General features: G+C 36.1%; 1 protein-coding gene across 3 annotated transcripts in view; it reads left to right on the top strand.

Moving 5' to 3' along the window:
- usp43a (ubiquitin specific peptidase 43a) overlaps positions 1-21,908 on the top strand; it is a 74,800-nt gene that overhangs the window by 25,471 nt on the left and 27,421 nt on the right. For all 3 annotated transcript variants that reach the window (XM_043241622.1, XM_043241620.1, XM_043241619.1), the window contains 4 exons: positions 1,147-1,250; positions 8,869-8,961; positions 12,710-12,845; positions 14,956-15,100. In XM_043241622.1, the coding sequence (XP_043097557.1) occupies positions 1,147-1,250; positions 8,869-8,961; positions 12,710-12,845; positions 14,956-15,100 (478 nt within the window). The remainder of the gene's footprint in view (positions 1-1,146; positions 1,251-8,868; positions 8,962-12,709; positions 12,846-14,955; positions 15,101-21,908) is intronic.

Raw genomic sequence — 21,908 nt, 5'->3', positions numbered from 1 at the left:
TGGAACTGGAACTTATGGCTGAACGAGTAGATACCATTGAGATTATGTGCAGGAGGTTTGTATTCTCCAGCTCCCGTGAGATCATTGAGACCATTCAGCTGTAAATTTAGCATTTTATTTCAGTGAGTGGGCATATAAGTTACAAAAAATTTAACTGTTACTTCCGTGTAAAATATCTAAAAACAACTTAAACAACTAACTAAACAACAAAATAAAGCAAGATGCATTTGTTTGAGAAACAGTAGAGACCTGTAGCGGAACTACTAGTGGCTGATATATTATTTTTCTAAGGCCTATTGTCAAGCTTGAAAAGAAAAGGACATTCTCCGAAACTGAATGTCATGTTATGTTCACAGGAATGTAATAGATATACAAATAGTTCTATAGTTATAAACCTGTTATATAAAGGGGGAGTTACGGACTTTTACCAAGTTGATTTTTATATATTGATTTTGTTAAGCAAGCTTTTAAAGGTATTATTCAGTTTACTCTTTCCAAATAATTGTTCTGATGAAATCAGCTGACAGGATGAAGTCATAAACTGAAAGGACAACATTTTTACATTTTCACGACCCCTGAACTTTCAGCCAGTTTCTCTCTCTTACTTATTTAGTATGTCCTTTATATACTTCCAATAATTGAATGAGAAATACTGTTTTGCATGCTGTCTTTTTTTCAACTTCTCTGCATTTGCTGGTGTTATGCCTTGGACAAAGTGCCTTGAGAGGCAGTCAAAAGTGATAAAAACACGAACAGCATAATTTAGGGCTGAAATTTACACACAAGAGGAGAAATGAAAAGTTTAGATACTAACTCCAAAGAAATCTAGGCCAAAAAGTCTGAAGTCAAGTATAATTCAAATGAATTTTATGAATGTCAGTGTGTTTTGTGTCAATATTTTCACCGTATAGTGATGGTGTTTCTATGAATATGAAAGAAGTGTATTTTGACAGTAGCTGTTTCTGTCTCAGAAATGATTTCACGGCCCGTATTTTTCTAAATAAATTTGGTTGTATTATTATAACATTTTTCTGCAGTCAATCCCAGCGCTTTTAATGTTTAATCTGTTTTCCCTATGGAAACCGTAGTTGTACATCCCAAAACCACTGTGAAAAGCGGCTAAATCTATTTTTCTTTTCCTCTCAGGGTCCTGTGGGATCGGAGGAGAGTTCATGCCCCGGCCCAGCAAACTCACAGCAGCCTGGAACTCGACACAGTTTCGTACAGGAGCACTTCCAAGCCCAATACAGGTCAGACCCCCCTTAGTCTTTGATTTAAGATCAAGCCTGCTCTTTATCCCTCTGCCTGAGCTTTGCATTCTGCTGAGACACTTGTGTGGGATTAGGCATCTTTGATTAATATGCCTGTGGTGTTTGATGGGGTAATGGAATTGCATAACACCTGTACAGTATGTTTTATTGTCTTAAGATGTACGTCCTGAAGTACAAACCCCGTTCAATAACAGACCTTAGGTTTTCTAAAGGGTTAACCTACTGTAATGTAACAACCAGCTTACGGCAAGGGCGTTATGCAATAAACAGATCGGAGTGGTCAGAAATCATGCTGGGAATATTTTCTCAAATGATATGATAAACACTCACAAAAAAATCTCATACACTGCTGTTAATAAAAAAGACTAAAATAACAACAGGACCTTTGTCAAGTTTTCCTGAAGTTCTAGCGCTGCCTTTCTCTTCGAGTGCATGTATATATTTCCACACGAGGAAATGTTTAAAGAATAACATTTGGTGGGAAATATTGATAGTTCTTCTCACACTACTAGTTTTGATTTAATGTGAAAATTCTGCATATGCATATCTGACCTCCATGCAGCCCCCATACAAGTTCTCCATCGGGAATAAATGACTTCCGGTCTGTTGATCGGAGCGAGTGAAAAAGTGGCTCCACGCTGTTGCACACCCAGCGTAGAGGCAATGTTACACCACATTTTTTATCGTGTTGTGAATCTTTAGTGTAAACTCGCCTAAAACAAATGCCCTCCAAGATTGCCTTTAATCAAATGTGATTAATCAATTCAATCGAAGTATGTTACTTTAAATAGGCCTTTTAAAGAGGGGCAGTTTTCTTGTGTGTGTTTTTTAATCTTTACAAACAAATGAAAGTGGCATCCCTTTACTTCGCTCAACGCAGCTCATGCAAACTGTTGCAATTTAATGAAATGCATTAGGTCACACAATTTTCAGTTTTAAGTTCAATGAATTAGATGCATACTAATAAGTGATATTTTCAGCCTGTAATTCTTCCAGATTCCTTAAATAATCACGTCAGCCGATTATTAGGACATCTATCAATGAAGAAAATGACTGGTTATCTTCTGTTCCGCAGTTTTGCTGAGAGTTTGTCTCCTCTCATACAAATGGGCTCATCCGGCACACGCTGCGTGAGCTCTCTAGAAAACAGCAGGCTTCACGCTATTCACTGTCTCTCTCAGGCTGCAGGGCTGTTGAAACATCTGCGCCGGAACTTTCTGCCGAGTGAAAATGATCAAGTAATCCACAATGAAATCACACACTCTACTATAGAGAATATTACGCAAGCATTATATTCACCTATTTTTGGTGTGACAAAAACCCTCTCGCCAGCAGCATTTCTGCTTTTGCAGATCTGAGCAATATGCAAATGCAGAATATTAAGTTTTCAAGTGAGCAAAAGTTATTTGAGTAGGTTTAATTAGTTTTGTTTTTTTCTACAGAATCAAAGCTCTTTATAAATATCCCAATTTTCCTAGCTTTATGCCCACTCACATTTAGACTTCCAGAAATCCTCACCGGTAAAAAAAAAGGCAGGTAAAGATGGACTCAGCTATTTACTTCAAATGAGAGAAAAGGTTCTGCTTCTCAGTGAGTTCTTGATTTCACAGCTTCAATTTGTAATTCCATTAGCTGTCTTGGTTGCTCTAACTTTGAAACCCGCATGACTAATATTTCCGATTGCACAGATTGCATGTTTATTTATATCTACGCATTTACACGGGAAGTAAGGCTGAGATATTTTGAATTAAAGTCAATCTGTCTGTCAATCTGATATCGCCTGTGGTGGTTTATTTCTGATAAGATATGAAATGTGGGAAGACAAAACACTTCAGCGGCGTTCATGATGTGGCCATTAAAGTGTGCATACGGAATCCGTTTGCAGCTGTGAGCGTCTCTTGTTCTCCATAGGTGTTTAATAAAGAGCCTGAAAGCACTGAAGTACCCTCAAGGACTTTGATTATAAAGATGCCTTTACAGTTTTCCAGTTAATAATAGTTTCCGCTGCAGCAATAGAGCATTTGTTTGCTATGTTGGAGCTGTAGTAAAGCTGAGCAATATGTTGAACTTTCATTTTATGCAGTATTTGCGATATTTTACATATTATGAATATCGCTGTGAATTTAATGTGTTTAAGATTGCATCCTTAGGTCATTATTATTTTCAGTTGTTTTAATTTGGAACGCCTTTAAACCTTTGTATACCAAAAATGGTTCCTTGAATCAGTTTAAACTTCCCGTTTTATTGACTCTCCAATACTCCCCGTGGTTTGATATGTTCTGGTCAGGGGATTTGTGTGGCAAGGGCAGATGTTAAAGTTCATCATGGTGCTTTAACTTGGTGTAATTGCAGTTCTTTCATAGATGTTGGCTTCGTGAAGTTCTCTGCGGTCAGTTTTTCTGGAAACATGGTTTTCAAGGTGAGCACCGAAGCTTGCCATCAGCGGTTGTGTATTGTTTGGACACAATTCTTCTTAGCGATCGATAATCCTCTTCATTCTCTTTTGGTTTTCAAGCACTTTTCTTCTCGGCTGCTGAACTGTCGACATGCTTAGCGCATGCAGTTATTATCAGCTTTTATGAACACCAAACATATTTTAATGTAAATATACAATGGTTTTTATTCAGAGGTGTTTTATTAAAAAATTTAGCAAAAAAATGTAATGCTGCTTTATTTAAAAAATGCATCAGCTGAATGTATTTTAGAATTTTTGTCTAGTGTACATCTGAAATATCTTTTAGAACCTGTATTTTATTCAGAGGTCTCCATGAAAATAGCCCTGATCACATTGAAAAGTGAGTAAATAAATAAAATAAAATGACTGAACTGTCAAGGTTACAATTTCTCCTGCTTAACAGGATTCCATGAGTTTATTCATTTAGTGTCTAACAAGTCACACATTTCACTCACGGTTTGTAGTAAACATCTTAACCTCTGTAAATAATAGGTGGTCACATTTTTTTGCCCATCCATAAAATTATAAAAATATACTTTATTATGTTAAATTATTATAAATTATTATTATAATTATTATATGAAATTATATTATAAATAAATAGCATATAGTTATATTGAGTATTACGGATATAATTTAACAACACAACAGATGTGTAGTAAATATTCTAGAAAAAATCCAAAATGTCAAGATATTATTTGCATATTTAGTTCTCACTCTCTCTTAGTTCCTATCCTGAAAAAAATAAAGGAAAGAAATGATGGTTCTGCCTCAGCTGCAGTGGATAAATGCATAAATGCATATCTGCCGTCTCACTCCTAGCAACAGTATTGAAGTTGCAATAATTAATCTGGGTTTGGTTGCAATATTAAAAATATAGATTTTTTTAACTACATATCAACTAGACTATTTGAAACCAGCCATACATATTTGACATATAGGACTGCAAGAAAATATTGCAAAAAGATCCCCAGATGTTGCTAAAGTATCGACAAGGAGTTTGGCGGACCCTGTGTTGATTTATTTAGAAGCTGAGTTGTTTTCTGTGTTTCCTTAGGCTGGTCTCAGTTTGCTGTCTCTGGATTGTGATAAAAAATGGGTAAACTGAGTAGAACTCTTTTTTAGAAAAGAACTATGTGTGCCTGCACTGAGGTTTGGGGAAAAACCTGTTCAACCTGATGTGTTGCTGAAAATGTTGGGTGCTAAGATGTGAGCTGCCATTAAAAAAAAATAGAGACGTTTTAATAATTTCTTGGTCTCATCCAGTTTGGATGAATAACTTTCATTGTTATTATTATTATTATGGTTTGAATAATATATATCAGACTTTCTTGAACTCAAATTCGTCTGATTGCAGAAGTAATTTAGTTGCATTACAAGTGAAAGTCAACAAAGTACTTTAAAAAAAAACATTCTGCTGCCTTTCCACAAGCCAGATGTTGGACACCGACCATATCTATGCTGCTTTTATTGTACCTTTTATTTTTATTCATTAATTTGTTTGTTTGACAGCTCTTTGAAGTCACTGAATGGAAAAGATCTATGTCAGAATTATTGAAAAATCCTTTGTCGCATGCTAATTCACCCTGATTTCAGCTGCAGCCTTGGATTAAAGATTGAGTTCAGCACTATCAAGAGTCATTAGAAGACCCGGACTGAATGTAGTACACCACAGAAAGACATGTTTCAGTACATACATGCTCTGCCTCTAGCGTTTATTTATTATGCCTAGAATGATTATGCTTTCAGCTACTGATTAAACAAAATGTAAGTCTGTAGACTACATTTAGGCTAGATCAATTGACCTATAGGACTGAAAAAATAATGGTTCCAAATAGCTCAATTTACCTTTTCTGTGCTATTTTCTGCAATTATAGAGAGTACAAAAACAGGACCTTACAGAGGGATCTTAAAAAGTAGAAAGGATTATACGAATGCATTATATTATCTGAACTGAACAGTCAGGGTTTACAATGTACAGAGAAGGTTAAAAACCTCATTGTATTTAGATCAAAGCTCTGTCATAGAGCAAAGTGGTTTGACTATCCTTTGTAAAATGATTGTTTTGTCTTTGAGCTGAACATTCACTGGCCTACCATTTACAGAACAATTTCACTAATGACTTTGAGGAAGGAGATATGGTGTATTGACTCCACCTTAGCCTAACAAACCAATTACTCTTATGACTCTTATGACGTCTTGACCAGACTGGTTCAAAGGCCGTTTTCTCAATGGATGTCCTTTTAGTGGCGCTGTGATTTACTACAGCTTAACCCCAGAAGCATGACATGGGAAAAGAGGCACTGTATTTGGCAAGGTTGGCAGTTGGCAATTTTGCAACCATCTTCAAAACTCTTAAATACGACAAATACTCAATAGGTAAACGTTGTTATGTTTAAAATAAATGTATATATAGTTTGTGATTATTGCATTTCTCAAGGGTTGAACATTTAAAGAAGTCAACCAAACAAAATCATCATTCTAAGAGAAAAGTAGACAATGCGGTAGTTTCATCTTTTCATGTTTAAGTTTACGAGAAGACACCAGATAGTAAATCTATCACTAATAAACCTACTGCATCACACTGCTGTGAAGAAATAGCTCACCCAACAGCATAAACTACCCCAAACCATCCTAGGTGTATATGACTTCCTTATTTTTAAAAAATATATCCTGGCTATATATTATTATTATAACTGGGTTACAGCAAAAGCCGCAGTCAGGTGTAGTGTAGTTTTCTGATGCAGTAATTTACAGAACTTCATGGTCACCATCCACCAGCATTCCCGAGCTAGTAATAATACCAAGATAGTAAAAAAGACAAATTGTTAAGCGTACTATGTGCAGATACTTGCATGAACCCAAAATAAACGAGTAGCCTAAATGAGTAGTTAGTCATTCGAATCCTATTTCCGTGTCGGCTACATGTACAGCAACTCATTTAAATAATTCCTGCTCATGTTGTATGTTGGCCCGCCACCGACAACTTGACCTCGCTCACAAACACACCATTTCACTGACGACTGCTGTACGCGGGAGACCAATCACAACAGACTGGGCCATCTGACCAATCAGAGCTGACGAGGCTCACAGAAAGTGTTTAGAGAGATTGAAACGGCTTTAAACTAATCATTTGAGAATCAGTGGAATATGAGGTGATATTAAACTCCAATCCAAAGCATTTTTTCACCTTACACTGAAGTTCCATTGTCTTCGTGGTTGGTTATTTGATTAGTACTTCTACCGCCTTTTTGGATCAGTTCTTTGTCTGTTCTTCTTGTTAGGTTGGTTAATGTCACCACTGCATTTCTCTTTTTACTAGTTCCAGACCGTTTTGTTTTTGTTTAATAAATATATGCTGTTTGCCAACAGATCCTCAACTCAACTCTCGACAGTGATTAAACGATTTACGTTTGATACATTTATCAAATAGTTTTAAAATTCAAAATTGAAAAGTTTGCCCTTTTTTGATTCTTTTTGTGAGAGTTGATGGCATGATTTTGCATGGCAAAGTATAAGCCACAAATCAATTCTACCCATTTAATTTCTGTCAGCTGATTATGCACAGTTAATGAGCAGCCAATTATTGTCATTGCTGAAATAATGTTCGCACGCTGTTATTTTCACCGCTCTTCATTATTCATCTACACTTTTCACACTCCTCATACACTCTTTCACACTAACAAGTGCATAATTTATTTGTATGTGGTGCAAAACTCATCTGTTGAGTATGTGCGGTGGTAGGTGTGTGCTGCTATTTTAAGGGGTCTCCGCGAGTTTGATATGACAGCTCTGCCGAGTTCACCAGAGACAATTGGACCCCAACATGATGCAATCTCAGCCACATTCTACGTCTGCTGTTCCTTCACTTTCTTTTTCTTTTATTCCACTTACAGATGTCACTTCTATCATTGTTTCTCACTCCCATCATCCTCTCTGCTTCCGCGTTCATTTTTCAATCTGTACTTGTTTTTTTGTTCCCACTGCGATATTGAAATCCTTGCATTCCAGAACTTCCTGTTTCTGTGAAAACGGGAGTGTGTGTGTGTGTGTGTGTGTGTGTGTGTCTCCTGGTTTGGGAGCTGTCGTCTGCTCTGCAGGTGAACACTCTGCACCTGCAGAACTTAAATGCATTTCCAGTGTTCAGCTGTTGAGTCATGAAGGAAAGCTCTATATCGTGCTCAGAGACAGATCAGAAAAAGCTCCCTTCGGTCCACATCACGCCAAACAAACAATACATTTCTGCATGAAAATATGTTTGAAAATATATACTGTATATTTATATACTGTGTGTGTGTGTGTGTGTGTGTGTGTGTGTGTGTATGTGTGTGTATATTATGTTTAAGGATTTTCATTTTAATTCAAGACCAGAAGAAAAGGAGCTTGACCAGCAAAATTTAAGAGGAATACAAAATATTGTAGTTTTAGGGAAGCCTAGTGATTATATACAATTATAGTATAGTAATTTCATAAAATGGTTAGTTCCATTCCTCGATTTTGATTTTATTCATGACACAGCATGGCTGTGATTGCTTCATCCAATGGTTCTGTGTCAATAAGATAACAATAAGACGGTTCTGAGTCAATTGTGTCAAAAATAATGAAGGATACAAAGATAGAGCCTATATTGCAGAAAAGTTGGCTGTATCCTTTTAGATTTACGTCTGACAATGTGAGATTCATAAAGAATTAATTTGTAAATAAATCTTTATTTCTAAATAAAGTGTAGAAGAACCTGACTGACCTACACCGAGACCAGACCTGAAACTCTAAACACTTTCAGGATGAAGTGGAATGTCAATCAGAATCAACCTCCGTGACCAAACATGAGTGCATGACCTCACGGATGCTCTTGGGTCTCAATGGCAGCAAATGCCAACAGCCTTTCCAGAAGATTCATGGTTTGTTTTAAAAGCAACGGGAGGACCAGATCCTTAAAAAGTTGATCGAAAATAGAGAACTGAGTCAAAAGAAAGATTAAATCGCAAATGATTAGCATTGTAGTTATAGTCAATGCATAATAACTGCTCAAAATGCTCCTGGTATACACAGTGCATATAGCCATACAGCTGCAGGCGCCACTGATACACAATGCAGTTCATAGGTGGAATTAAATGTCTCATGATCATTTCTGTTTTTCAGGTCATCACTGACGTGCCCTCATTGCCTTAAACAGAGCAACACCTTTGACCCTTTCCTGTGTATTTCTCTTCCAATTCCACTGCGACAGACCAGGTATGTTACCGTGTCTTCTAGCCCTATTTCTTCTAAATCTATTAGGACTGTTTGTCTTTATATGCATTTGATGATCGTTTGTATATACAGTAAATGCGTGTCTGTGTACTTTTGATATTGAGTGCTTGAATTAGTTTGTGTCCTTGGCCACCCTGAAATACTGCATATGACGATTGACCAAGTGCAATTTTCTCTCAATTTAACTTTTTCAATTTTCTTAAATCTCAAAAACTGCCAGTCAGCAAGATCTCTCTGAGACTGTCAACCTGTCAGTAAAAACCGATAATAGAATGAGAGAAATATATAGAAGAACTGTGGCTCATCATGAAGCCGTGTAGCAGTAATATTGTCTGAAACACTCAGATTTTCCAGCACGCTTATCTCTGAATCACTAACTGTCAGATTTCACATTCATTAAATTGAAAAGGGAAATCCGCACTGAAAGCTTAGGGGACCAAATTTGAAGGTCATCGGTAAATGTCAGTGAGAGCTAGTTTTAGTGCTAAAACCTGCCATACTTATTGTTATGAATTATTAGAAAGACATCAAATTGGATTAGACAAATGCCGTGGACAGACAGCAACAGTTCTGTCAGCACTGCTCACATGTGAGCTGAACTCCTGGGCAAGACTTGAGGGAGCCAATAAGATTACAGTACCCAAGTGCCGCTGGTCATCCTCTACCAAGAGAGGCTAAATACAAGAAATGATTAGATCAGTCTCTTTATTGAGTTGTTGACTGAAACTCATCAAATCTTTTAAATACGTTTTTTTTAATTTAAGAAACCATTTTAATTTCTTTTGTAAAGGAACAAATGAGACGATAGGCTTTCGATTACTTTTATTCAAAGGTATGATCAAAGACAGGTAGGGTCAAACACAATGGCATACATATATGGTAAAGGTGAGACGAGAAAATAACCCAATCGTGCATAACTCAGTCAACTGCGAGCAAGGAATACAGAGAAGGGTCAGAAACAGGTAAACCGGCTAGGCAAACCAAATTAAATGCAGGTGAGCGTGTGATGAATGCAATCAGATATGTGTGTGTGTGTGTGTGTGTGTGTGGTCAGTACAATGGATGATGGGAATTGAAATCTGGAGTGAAATGCAGCAGTGGTGTAGTGCGAGAGTCATTGCGGTTGTTGTGATTGAACATTTGAGCCAGACATAAACAGATTAAACTTGAAAACTAGATCGGTATCATTCAATCCAGTTTTTTGAATCGGATCAACCAGTTTATTACAATGATTTTATTAAAAAGAACGGTTCTTTCAAGCCATTTCTCTCGTGACTTCTCATAAGTCATTAAAGCACTTTGGTCTGTTCCTCACAGAAAGTTAGCGTATTGCTTTAGAAAATAACATATCAACCTAATGGAAAATGGTTTTGCGTTTTTCGTGTATGTTTCAACACTGAAATATACAACGAGTGGCCCTTAAAATGCTTTTAGTTTTATCCGATACAGATTAACATAATGAAACATTGCCATAGTCATGTTTATTATTGCATATTGTGGCTGTTCTGAAATGACCCGGGCACTATGCTATTAATACCTAAACCTGTCCTAAACCTAAACCTATTGTTAACAAAACAAAATATGAGGAGAAAAACATTATTTGTGAAGCAACCATGCCACTTTGGCTTCTAAAAAAAAAAAAGAAGTTCTTTTATGACTTATGTATTAGTTTTCAAATAATGAACTGTAAAAGTGTTTAACTTAAATGACTATATTTTTTAATAAAAACTATTTACTACAATATTTAAAGTTTTAATATTGAGTTAATGTCAGCTAAAACTGGCCATAATAAAGTCACTAACTTTTTATTATGCTTTTTTTCATATTTCCTTTGATTTTTCAGATGAAACATGATCTGGACACTTCATTTTTGTCAGATAATTCACTCTATTAGTGCATTCATTGACATTAATGAATATTATATTTGATTAAGTTCATGCCTGTACAGACATTTGGCATGCAGCAAACTGTTCTTTTCAAAGTAACTGTACACGAATGTCTCGGACGTAACACATCCAACCTGCACTCTAAAAACACAAAATAAGCTGAGTCTGATTGACAGTCCACATATATAAAGCCCCGTCACATGACTCTCACCTCTGCGTGCCACCAGAGATAAAATCTAAAAGGCTTCAGTTGTCTTCTCACTGGTTCTCTCGAGTGAGAGTGTGGTTTTGTATAACTGAGTGCTTTTGTTGGGTTCAGCATTTCACATACAGCTTTCAATAATGCAGCAGAGAGACATCTGAAAGTCCATCCAAGTCTTTTGAGCCACAGCCACAGCTGCAGTGAAAAATGCCACTGCATCGAGACCATAAGCTGCTGCTCTGCTGGCTTGTGTGAGGCCATTTCCAGCCAAACAAATACAGTTGGAAATAGATCAGCTCTCAAGTCTAATGTGCATTCATGAGCTGTGGGTATGTGGCGGTGTTACTGTCCAGACATGCTATTTTTAAGCTACTGTACCTTCGCAACCTGTACACACAAATACAGACATATCTACACTGACTCAGTCTGTAGCCTTGGGGCAAAACTGATTTTGAATGGTTACAGATTTTCTCACACATTCTTTCATAAGCAGTAATGGTAAATAAGCAAAGCATATAAGAAGTGGGTGTGTTACAGTGGTTTTGATCATTGATAAAGGGATGGTCCATTTAAAAATGAGAAATCGTGCATCACCTTTTATGTCATTCCAAACCTGTGTTGCATAAAAAAAAATATTAAGATCACTGAGAGTCTAATAACATTGGAGACCAAAGTAAAAATATGTTCCACAGAATAAAAGAAAGTCACACTGCCAAAGTTCATTTAAAATTGACTGTTTGGAAAAGTGTGCCTTGGTCAGACGACTTGAAATTTGACATTCTCGTTGGAAATCACAGATCACAGATGTCTTCTGGGCTGAAGAATAGAGAGGCCTTCTAGCGTGTTATCAGCGTTCGGTTCAAAAGCCAGCATCTCTGATGTTATGGGGTGCATAAATGTATACAGTATGGGCAGCTTGCATGTTTTAGAAGGCACTATAAATGTTGAAAGGTGTGTGTGTGTGTGTGTGTGTGTAAAGGTTTTAGAGCAACACATGCTCCCCTCTAGATGACGTCTGTTTCAGGGAAGGCCTTTATTTCAGCATATTTCAGCAAGATAATGCAAAACCGCATACTACAGCTATTACAACAGCATGGCTTAGTAGTACAAGATTCCGGGTCCTGAATAGACCCACCTGTAGTCTAGATTCTTTAACTATGGAGAACATTTGACACATTATATAATGAAAAATACAATTAAATAAAAATGGGAACAACAACAACAACAACAACAAAAGAAATGTCAAGCAATATCAAGCAAGAATTCCAAAACCAAAACTCCAGAAACTCATAACCTTAATGACCAAATGTCTTCAAACTATTTTGAAAAGAAGAGGAGATACATGCCCCTGCCCTGGAAAAGGAAATAAAAATAGACTTTATGATAGTCTTAATGTTGTACTATTGTTAACTGTTGAAGTGCTAAGCCGTGGGTGTCCTCTGAATTTTCTAATGGGTTTTTAGAATGGCAGTTTTCAATTTATGAGTAAAGATTTATGAGCCTGTGAGAAGATACTTTCCCATTTTTACTCATAAATTAAAAACGCCTAGAAACCCATAGCCAATTAGCCTACAAATTGACATAATGACTGAACAGTTGCGTTTAATGTTGTGCTGAATTTGTATGTTTTTTGTTTGTTCAGGGCCCTGAATGTGATTCTGGTGTTTAACTCTGAAGGCCAGCGCTTTCTGAGAGTAGGGTTAGCTGTGCCTCTCTTTGGGTCTATCTCAATGCTCAGGACCATGGTGGCAGAGGAGGGCAAGATCTCTCCTGACCAGGTAAGACCTGATATCTGTTGTCTCATTTTGCCTCTCTCTCCTTTTAGTCGTATTTTCCTAATCCTGAACTTAACTGTGTACAATACAAACTCACTCCTTTATCGTTTTGTAATGCACAAGCACACCTTACATAGTTTTGTCAAAGAATAATTCTTTTTGCATACATCTTGCATACATCTTCCAGGCTCACAGATAGCATTAGTGAACAAATGCTCTATTCATACACCATTAAACTGGCTTCTCTGAATACACTCCATCTGTTGGTTAATGAAAACTTCCTAGACGTGCTCAGCCAGGGCTCAAGGTGTTTTTTTCTGCAAGATACACGTTTTTAATGCCACTTCTATAAGCCTTGCAACATTTATTTACACATTCACTCAGTAAAATTCGGTGCATTGTTGGGTTTAAAATTTGATTAATACAGTAGGTTAAAGAGTACTTCAGACAATCCAGATTAATTATTTTTTTTTGTCCAAGAGGAACGTTATTATTAGTGATAAGAGTTTGTTTGGGATTATTTGCAACCATTTCAGTTTCATTTGTCAATGCAGATGGCAGAACATTAATTATATTATCAATGATATTAATGATGACAAAAATTAATATTGTCTGACATTTAATAACCGCTGATGTTGTACAGCAATATAGTTCTTCTCCTTCAAATCTCTATTCTTAGTTTAACTATCTACTAATAATTATAATTATTGTGATTATTCACATTCCATGTCTGACCAGGGAGTTGTATTTAAAATATGTTATACACTGTAATAAACGTTTGTTAAAAACATTATTTAATGCAATCAATTTCAAATGCCCATATCAAAACATTCAGAAACTGAATAATTGATCGATTAATTCAAGTGTAATTTATCTGCTTGACTAATTTAGTGCAAATTAAATTATACACACAAAATGTGTTACCTGAGAGGGGGAAAAAAGAAAAACCCTGTAGTTCTGTTCTTATCCAGCTGGTCACACTTTATTTTAAGTTCCAGTTATCACCATTATCAAACCATTAACTGTGAAACTAATTCATTTGCTGTTTATATAGTTAGTAAGGTAGTTGTTAAGTTTAGGTACTGAGGAGGTTTATTGATGTAGAATATGATTAATGAGGAATATTTGTTTAAGCACTAATAATCGGCCAATATGTTAATAATAGGCACTGCTAATAAGAAACTAGTTAATAGTGAGAATTGGTCCCTACACTAGTGGATTAAGTGATACCTTTTTTTACTTTTAAGTGTAAAACAAAAATATGCATTTAGATTTCATTGAGACCTTACATTGTTGCTAATCTTCTACACAGTAATGTGTTCTGTCAGTAATAGGCCTACTGTAGAAAGCCTTACAGGATGTTATGGCTATTTCAAAGCTGCCCCAAACAATATGAGAGGGCAAACATATCAGCGCGGGGCACAAACTTTAAAGGAGATTAAGGGAAGAGGGATTACTGGCTACATACTTAGCCTTTACTACAGACAGATCTCAATACTGAATATTATAAAATGGGTTCAGGCGACAGATTTTTATTTAGCATGGTTCCCAGAGCTTAGATTAGGTAGTACTTAGCAATTCATAAAAATTAGCCTTGTATTAGCAGGGGATCTTGCACTGGTATGCTAATGTAGAGGGTGTCTCCCCCTTGTGGTGGGAGGGGAAATTAAGGCTACCATAGTAACCTCACTTTACTGCATTATATACTACAGTATATACTAAAAAGCCATGCTGCAAATTGCCATTCCATTTTCTGATATAGCCACATTCTTTTGTATATGATTTGTAATATAGCCCATGTGTCTGTGTACACTTGTGCTTATGTGTTTGAGGTAGACAACCAAAAAGTGGTGTGAACTATTGTAATGGAGTGAGTGAGTGAAACAGAAAACAATAGAAATAGATCTATCACTGAGCCTAATAGTTTGTCATGCTGAGCGTTAGAGCTAAATCCCACTATCTGGATTTGTGATGTGACAACAGCTTTTGGAAAACAGCTGGAGAAGAACCCGAATACTTGTTTGTTTACTAGTTTCTTGTCCATGTGAATAATCCGTTTCATGGTTTCAAGGGTGTTTTACTCTCAAATCAACATTTTTTCTTTCTTTCACAGGTGATTTTGACAGAGATGAACTCAAATGGGTTCCAGCGCTCTTTCTCTGATGAAGATGATATGACGAGTATCTCAGAGAGTGATGTCATCTACGCCTTTCAGGCTCCACCCCTCTTCACCAGAGGAGGCTCCATGCGATTCTCAGGTAACCATAGGGACATAAGGAGACGTAAGGAAATGCTTCAGGTTTCTAGCCACTAGCTAAATAACTGGATATTGAGAGCTAGAGGTGCTGTAAGCATTTTCAGATAATTGCTAACTTCCGTCTAGTCTCACTACAGACATTTTATTTTTCTTGGCAATTTATCCTGACCAAGAGCTGTCCACTTCTCAGGCCGGAGGAAACTGCCTCATGTGTTTTTTTAGAGGTAGGGCTATCGCTTTTATATGACTTTCATTCAAACTGATCAAAAATGTGATCTTAATTGAGTCACTGACAGGCAGGAAGAGCCATTTCCCAAAAAAAGTTGCACCTGAATATAATTCATACAGTGTTGTTAGGGGAAAAAAGAAAGAAGGAAAAAAAAAATTTAAATCACATATTTATCATAAAGTTGTATTGTATAGTTGCATTTAAAAATAATGTAAAATATCAGCTGATGAAATGAACAACACTGGCCTAAACATGCATTTTAATTCCTCTAACCCACAAAAACTGAACGGAACAGAACAAATAACAGAAGTATAAAATAAACCTATTAGTGTTCATTATAAACAACTATTTATAATTATTAAACCACAAATTCATCAAAATAAATCACCATCATCATATTCAGTGAATCCATTGCATTTCAGTTTTTCTTTAATACTGTACAACAGTTACGATGAGTGGGCTGTTGTTGATTAGGGGAAAAAAAATGGTTCTGTTTTATGTATTGTCACTAATTGCCTCACGTCACAGCATGTTCCAGACGATTAAAAAGAAATATAACTTATAATCCACAAAAAAGAGTATTTCTTGATACTTTTTGCAGAGCCTAGGGCTATTACAGGCAGATTTTGGTGGACACATGTTTCAGTGTTATCTGTCAGGTAGTAAGGATTTTACATGTGTGGAATTTCACTAAATATTTGCTTAAGGCAAATTTAAGAAAAACGCAGGCATAAAAGTCAATGTACTGGAAAATGTAGCATTATAGAGAGATTCACACGGAAATAGTCCAGTCCAGTCCAGTGATGTATTTAAATGACAGAATGCAGCGTGACTTCTTCCCTATAAATGAGCTTTTTTTTATTATTAATTTTTTTGGACTCCTATGTTCTTGCGCTGTATATTTTATGTTCACTGAGAGTCCTAAAGAAAACTTTCACCTTGCAGATTAAGACGCTCTGTTGAATTACAGATAAACGTGTGTTTACAAGTTTTCAGATAGTGTGGTTGTTTATTATGGCTGTCAGGTGGACGATTGAAGATCCTTGATAACAATTATGCTTATAGAAGTGTCAAGAAGAATGGAGGTTGACAAACAAATTAAGTCCTAACATGACTGCCCCCACGAGAGGCAACTTGTAGAATAAAACACTTTTTTTTTTAAACTGCCGATGTGACATCCGTTGTGAAAAAATGAGTACACTTAGATTTTTTTTGTGTGTGTATTTTTGGTGTAATGCAATGCAACGGGTTTTTAAGGTTAAAAAACACATTATTTTCCACATACTGTACATTTTTGTTACTCCTCTATGCCCCGCCCTCCAGAAACACATGGATTTTTACAAAGCTCATCCTAAACATCGTTCTGAGAAGCAAGGTGAGCTCTGATTGGCCTGCAAATCAGTGCACTGTGATTTGCCGAATACCACAAGCATGTAACGGAAATGTTTCGCCCCTTACCGTACTGATGATGCAAAAACAATAAACCCCCTCATAAATGAGGCATTTGTGCTGTGGTTCTGCTTTCTTGCAATAAAATTACTCTGTTTCTACAGTCTGGGTTGCCAGTTTGCAGCCATGGAAGTGAGCGAACAAACTGGGACGCAGATTCTACCCTGTCTAAAAAGCCTCAGCATCAAAAAAGCTCTTTGACCACAGGCATACTAAAACTCAGATAAATCAACTCTCCAGTTTACAGTGTAAGGCCCGTCGCCCTCCAATGTCAGTTGCGCTTGCTTGTGTTGCATGCCCTCAATCTGACAAGCTGTGTGAACATTGAATGTGAAGAGGAGGCTTTGGGAGAAACAATATTTTGAATTTAGGCCGCAGTATATTTCAATCATGCTGTCATTGTTATAGACCGCACTTTTAATACAGTTACCTTAACTTTAGCGTTAATTTGTGCTGATTATTATGTTGCTGTTTAGGACATTTAAAATTCCCCATGTAGGCAATCATTTTATCGATTAAAACTGATCATTTAAAATGTCTCAAAATGGCTCAAATGTATCTCTACACCCTTAGCTCGTTGAGTATACGTGGATTTGTGAATATGCTAATTAGTCTATGGCTCTACTCAATGCACCAGAGCAGATCTGCACTACTTTTCAATCAAGTTAGTGCTGTAGTAGACTTCAGAACTGAAAAAAAAAGCTAATATAAACACCTCTGACTAGCCATCGCTTTCGAGAAATGCTGTATCTTTGATTGGCTATTACTCAACACTGCATGTTATAAAGAGAAACCTTTGACCAGATATGAAAAGGTCTGCCCCACACGTTCACAGGATTGGGTAAATATCTGTGACGTTGATGCAGTAATCGGGGCTGTTTCAAACTGCGTTTCTGAGACTTTGGTACACAGCAGTTTTAAGGAGAATATTCTGCAGATAAAAGTGCTTTTTTGGGAATTTGCACATGGTTTGTCTTTTAAGAAAATTAAAAAACATCAACAGATAGACACGTAATCCCACGTAGATTTTCACCACAGGAACCTTAAACGTAGCACACATTAAATCACACTACTGAGTTAAAGTATAATCAAATAGTCTACTTTACACATGCTTTATAATACCAATCAAAAGTAAACTGACAAAAGATTATTAAATTATACGCTGTCAAGAGCTAATAGTTTGAATTATTATTTCTGTTTAAGTAAATCTTAAAATGTAATTTACATACAGTTGTAGAGCTCCGTTTACTCATTTCAGTGTCACATGATCCTTCAGAAATCATTCTGATTTGCTGCTTAGGAAATATTTCTTCTTCTTCCGCTTCCATGTACAGCAAATTAATTCACATGAGAGGTTATTATACGAGGGTCACATAGTCCTTTTAAAACATTTTACTTGAACAGCTGCTCATCTGACGGTAGTTGGCTAATGACTGTATTTAAACACTTATCTATCTTAATAACTTTGCTGATCATAGCGGGTATACAGTGAAGGTTATCGTTAGGTAGCATCAGTGTTACTGACTCCTGACGTAATGAAATATCATATTGAGCGTAAGTTTTACATGTGGTTTAACTGAATTAGAAGTGTAGTGATAGGCTCATATACTGTATTCTTACATATTCTTCCTTCTCTCTGATTTGTCCTTTTACTGCAGTGATTTAGTTTTTTTTTCCCTTGGACAATCAGATGAGATTTTGTTGGGTGTCTGCCAAGGTGCTGTTATTGAAAAATGAACTTGTGCATGTGTTACATTTACAAATTGATATTCCACCTGATGAAAAATAACAGCACTGGGATTACTGCAAAGAGAGACAAATGGATTGGCAATTAGAGCGTCCGTCCTTGTTCTTATCTGTATGCGGCGTTCTTTCATCCAAATAAACTTCATTGCGGCGTAATCCTCTACTACAAACACGATAATGAATGGATCTGTGCGGAAGTTCAATTAAAGTAAATTCTTTTAAATGTGTTTAGAGGTTTTTAGAGAAGGACCTTCAATGACCAAGCCCATGGTTGCAAGGAAAAATGGCATAAAATAGTGTTAGCAAGTAACCTTGGGCAGAAGCAAGGATCAAAGGATAATCCGTCTTCCTTTGGCCTGACTGGAGGCCTTCTTGAAATAAGCAGTAATTTGTGTTGATGTATTGAGGCATGTAAACAGAGTTTTTCCGACCAACTTTCTTTCGAGAACATTTGGATTATTGTTATTGCAATTTTCACTTTTAATTTTTACTCCTACTTATTTCACTTCTGAATGATTTAAACCTATGCATTATGCCATGTTGCTTTACTTTTTTCCAATTGTCACTGGCTCCAGTGAATTGTAGTTACCTTAGATGGCAATTACAGCTTGTCTATATCAGGAAACAAGTGCTGCCCAGTTCTGTCTTGGGCCTCATTTCTTTTTACAATGTGCAGTATATTAAGAGTGTTCATCTAGCTGTGAGAAACTTTAAATTGCTTTATAAATAACTTTTTGCTGACTTTGCTTGAAGGCATGTTTTATACGCATATAGCTACTACTGCAGCCAAAAGCTTCAGAGACAGTTTGTCATAGACTCGCTGCCTCATTACAAGTGACAGTTACCGATCGGCACTAAAATGTGAGTTGGTGTCTTCTGTCACACTGCAATTATGTCACAGCTTATAAAGCGCTATTTTAAAATGGCTGTATTTTTAACAGCACATTTTTTTATAAGAACATGTTGAACTTCCCTCTCAGATACAAGATACATTACAAATTGGGATATTGTATGTATACTTATCAGTGTTATGAGATGTAATACCCCTGAAGTAAAAGTATTGAGTAATCATTTAGCACATGCAAAGAGTAAACTGCTGTGATTTGGGTACCTTATTAATAATCCGTTGGCTCTTCCTTTTGGCCTTACAATAAAACAATGGCAGCTCAAAGAGCAGAGTATGTTTATAGCAACACAAAGTTCATGGGTTTGGTGTCCAGGGAATGCTTGCACTGAAAAAAACAATCAACCTTGAATGCAATGTAAGGTGGTTTGGAATAAAATGTGCCAAATGCAGGCCAATCGTTAGTTTCAATGCAAAAGATTTAGTTCTTTATTTAACAGTGTAATTATTATTGGTTTCAAATTTTTCTGTTCAGTTATTATCTATTTGATGTCATGCAGATGTCAGCCTCAGATTTAACTAGTTTAGTAGAAGTGTTCAGTACAATTTACGATAAAACACAAAAATTGTCAGCTGTAAACGTATTATGTGTCATACAAAGACAAAGTGCTATTAACACACAACAATAAATGAATGCAACAAAATATATTTATATTTATGTAATTGTAAAAATGCAACAATTAATTTGGTATATCACAAGTCCTTCTTTTCTTTCTTTTGCTTTTTTACTGTCAGTTACACATTTAACTAATAATTTTGTCTGCAAAAATACAAATTTAACAGTAATTTACATGAATATATGAATTACATATAATGTGGCAATAATCCATCTTCAAGATTTCAGTGTATATTAAAATAAAACAGTTAACAGACTTAAACATATACTAGCATATCTATATCTAGCAGGTACTGTACAATATCTTTGCCCTTTTTCCAGTACATTTACAGACTGCCCTCCCTCGAGGAGATGTGATTGACAGATGAGGTTAGAGGGTCATCTGTCTGCACAGTTCTTAGATCAGCTTACATCTGGATCTCTCTGAAACTTAAGTTGATAGAGGTCTGGTGAGGTCACGTGTAACTGAGAAAAAACACACTCCACTTCTCTGATGGTTTGTAACGCTCTTGTAGATTATTATTGTCTGGATTCTCTAGCCCAGATCAGTGAAAAATTCATTCTGCATGGGCTTCCCCTTTACAGTCACATTAATAAATGACTATTTAATGTTGCTTTTAGAGTCATCATCTTCTTTATAGATTTTCCGTCATGTATCTGCTGTGGTGTGGTGGAATTAAAGTAATAGTCCAGGTTAAATATAATTTAAACTTGTAAGCAAGTCGACATTCTTCCACAAATTGCTGTACGAGTCACTTAACGTGTATTTAGCCAGAAATGTTCCCTTATAGCCACAGTGGAACACATGACTATCATAAAGTAATGTTAAATCTTTTTTTCTTTAAAGTACTGTAACATGTTGACTCATGGTACAAATTAAAAATGTTGTGATTGAAACTTTATTAAAAGTCCTGAAGCCATGTGTATTTACTTTTTTGATTATATATTTTTGAAAAATGTTAGTATATCATCACCCAGTGATGTGTTCATCCTCTGCCTGGGCACATATAGTAAATTCACGTAAAGCAGTATTATAGGCCTACTATATAGCCAAGCTATGTAATGTAATGTAATATATATATATATATATACAGCTTTATCTAAATACAATACAAGTTTTTTGCAACTATTATTGGCCAACTCTTTATGTAAAGTTTCTGTGCAGTATGCAACACTGAGATTATGATATTATGATGTGTAAAGCTGCTTTGTAACAATGCTTGCTGTAAAAAGAGCTATGCAAATAAATTTGACGTGACTGCAGGTTTTAAAAGAAATTAGTGTTAGAAAGGTTTATTCTGGTAGATGTCTTTTGGTAATGTACGCATTTTCCAATCATTTAGAAATGATGTTCATCTTTGATGTACACAGTTTGATGTACAAAAAAACCCCATAAGAATTGTATACATATTGAAAAGTACTGCATTGTTCTACAACGACTTTCAAGCTGTAGGCTGTAGTGTTTGTGTCTGTAAAAGTGTGAAATGTGCGTGTGTGTCAGTGAGGGCCAAGTTTAATTAAGGCTCTCACAAGCTCACAGTTCCCCTCTTCAATCTGCTCCAGCTGGCCCTCAAATGAGACTCAAATGACGACTGAGGCCTGCTGTGAGTATGTGATAGAGAGAGAATCTGAGAGAGAGAAAGAGAAACCACTTCCATTCTGCCATGAAAGGAAGATACATACTGTAAGCACTTGTAACATGATATTTCACTGGATTGCTAAAGAGAACCAATATTTATCCAGAAATACTTTGATGTGTCTGATATACAGTAATATGTGTGTGTGTGTGTGTGTATATATGCAATAAGCTCCAAGAAGCTGCAAATGTATGAAAATTAGTTGACCTTTTTTTATTTTCTTGTCAG

Source organism: Puntigrus tetrazona, chromosome 6 (genome assembly GCF_018831695.1).
Source record: "Puntigrus tetrazona isolate hp1 chromosome 6, ASM1883169v1, whole genome shotgun sequence".
Classification (NCBI taxonomy): domain Eukaryota; kingdom Metazoa; phylum Chordata; class Actinopteri; order Cypriniformes; family Cyprinidae; genus Puntigrus; species Puntigrus tetrazona.
The sequence above is the reverse complement of the archived record's forward strand: the minus strand, read 5'-3'. Positions and strand labels throughout refer to the sequence as shown.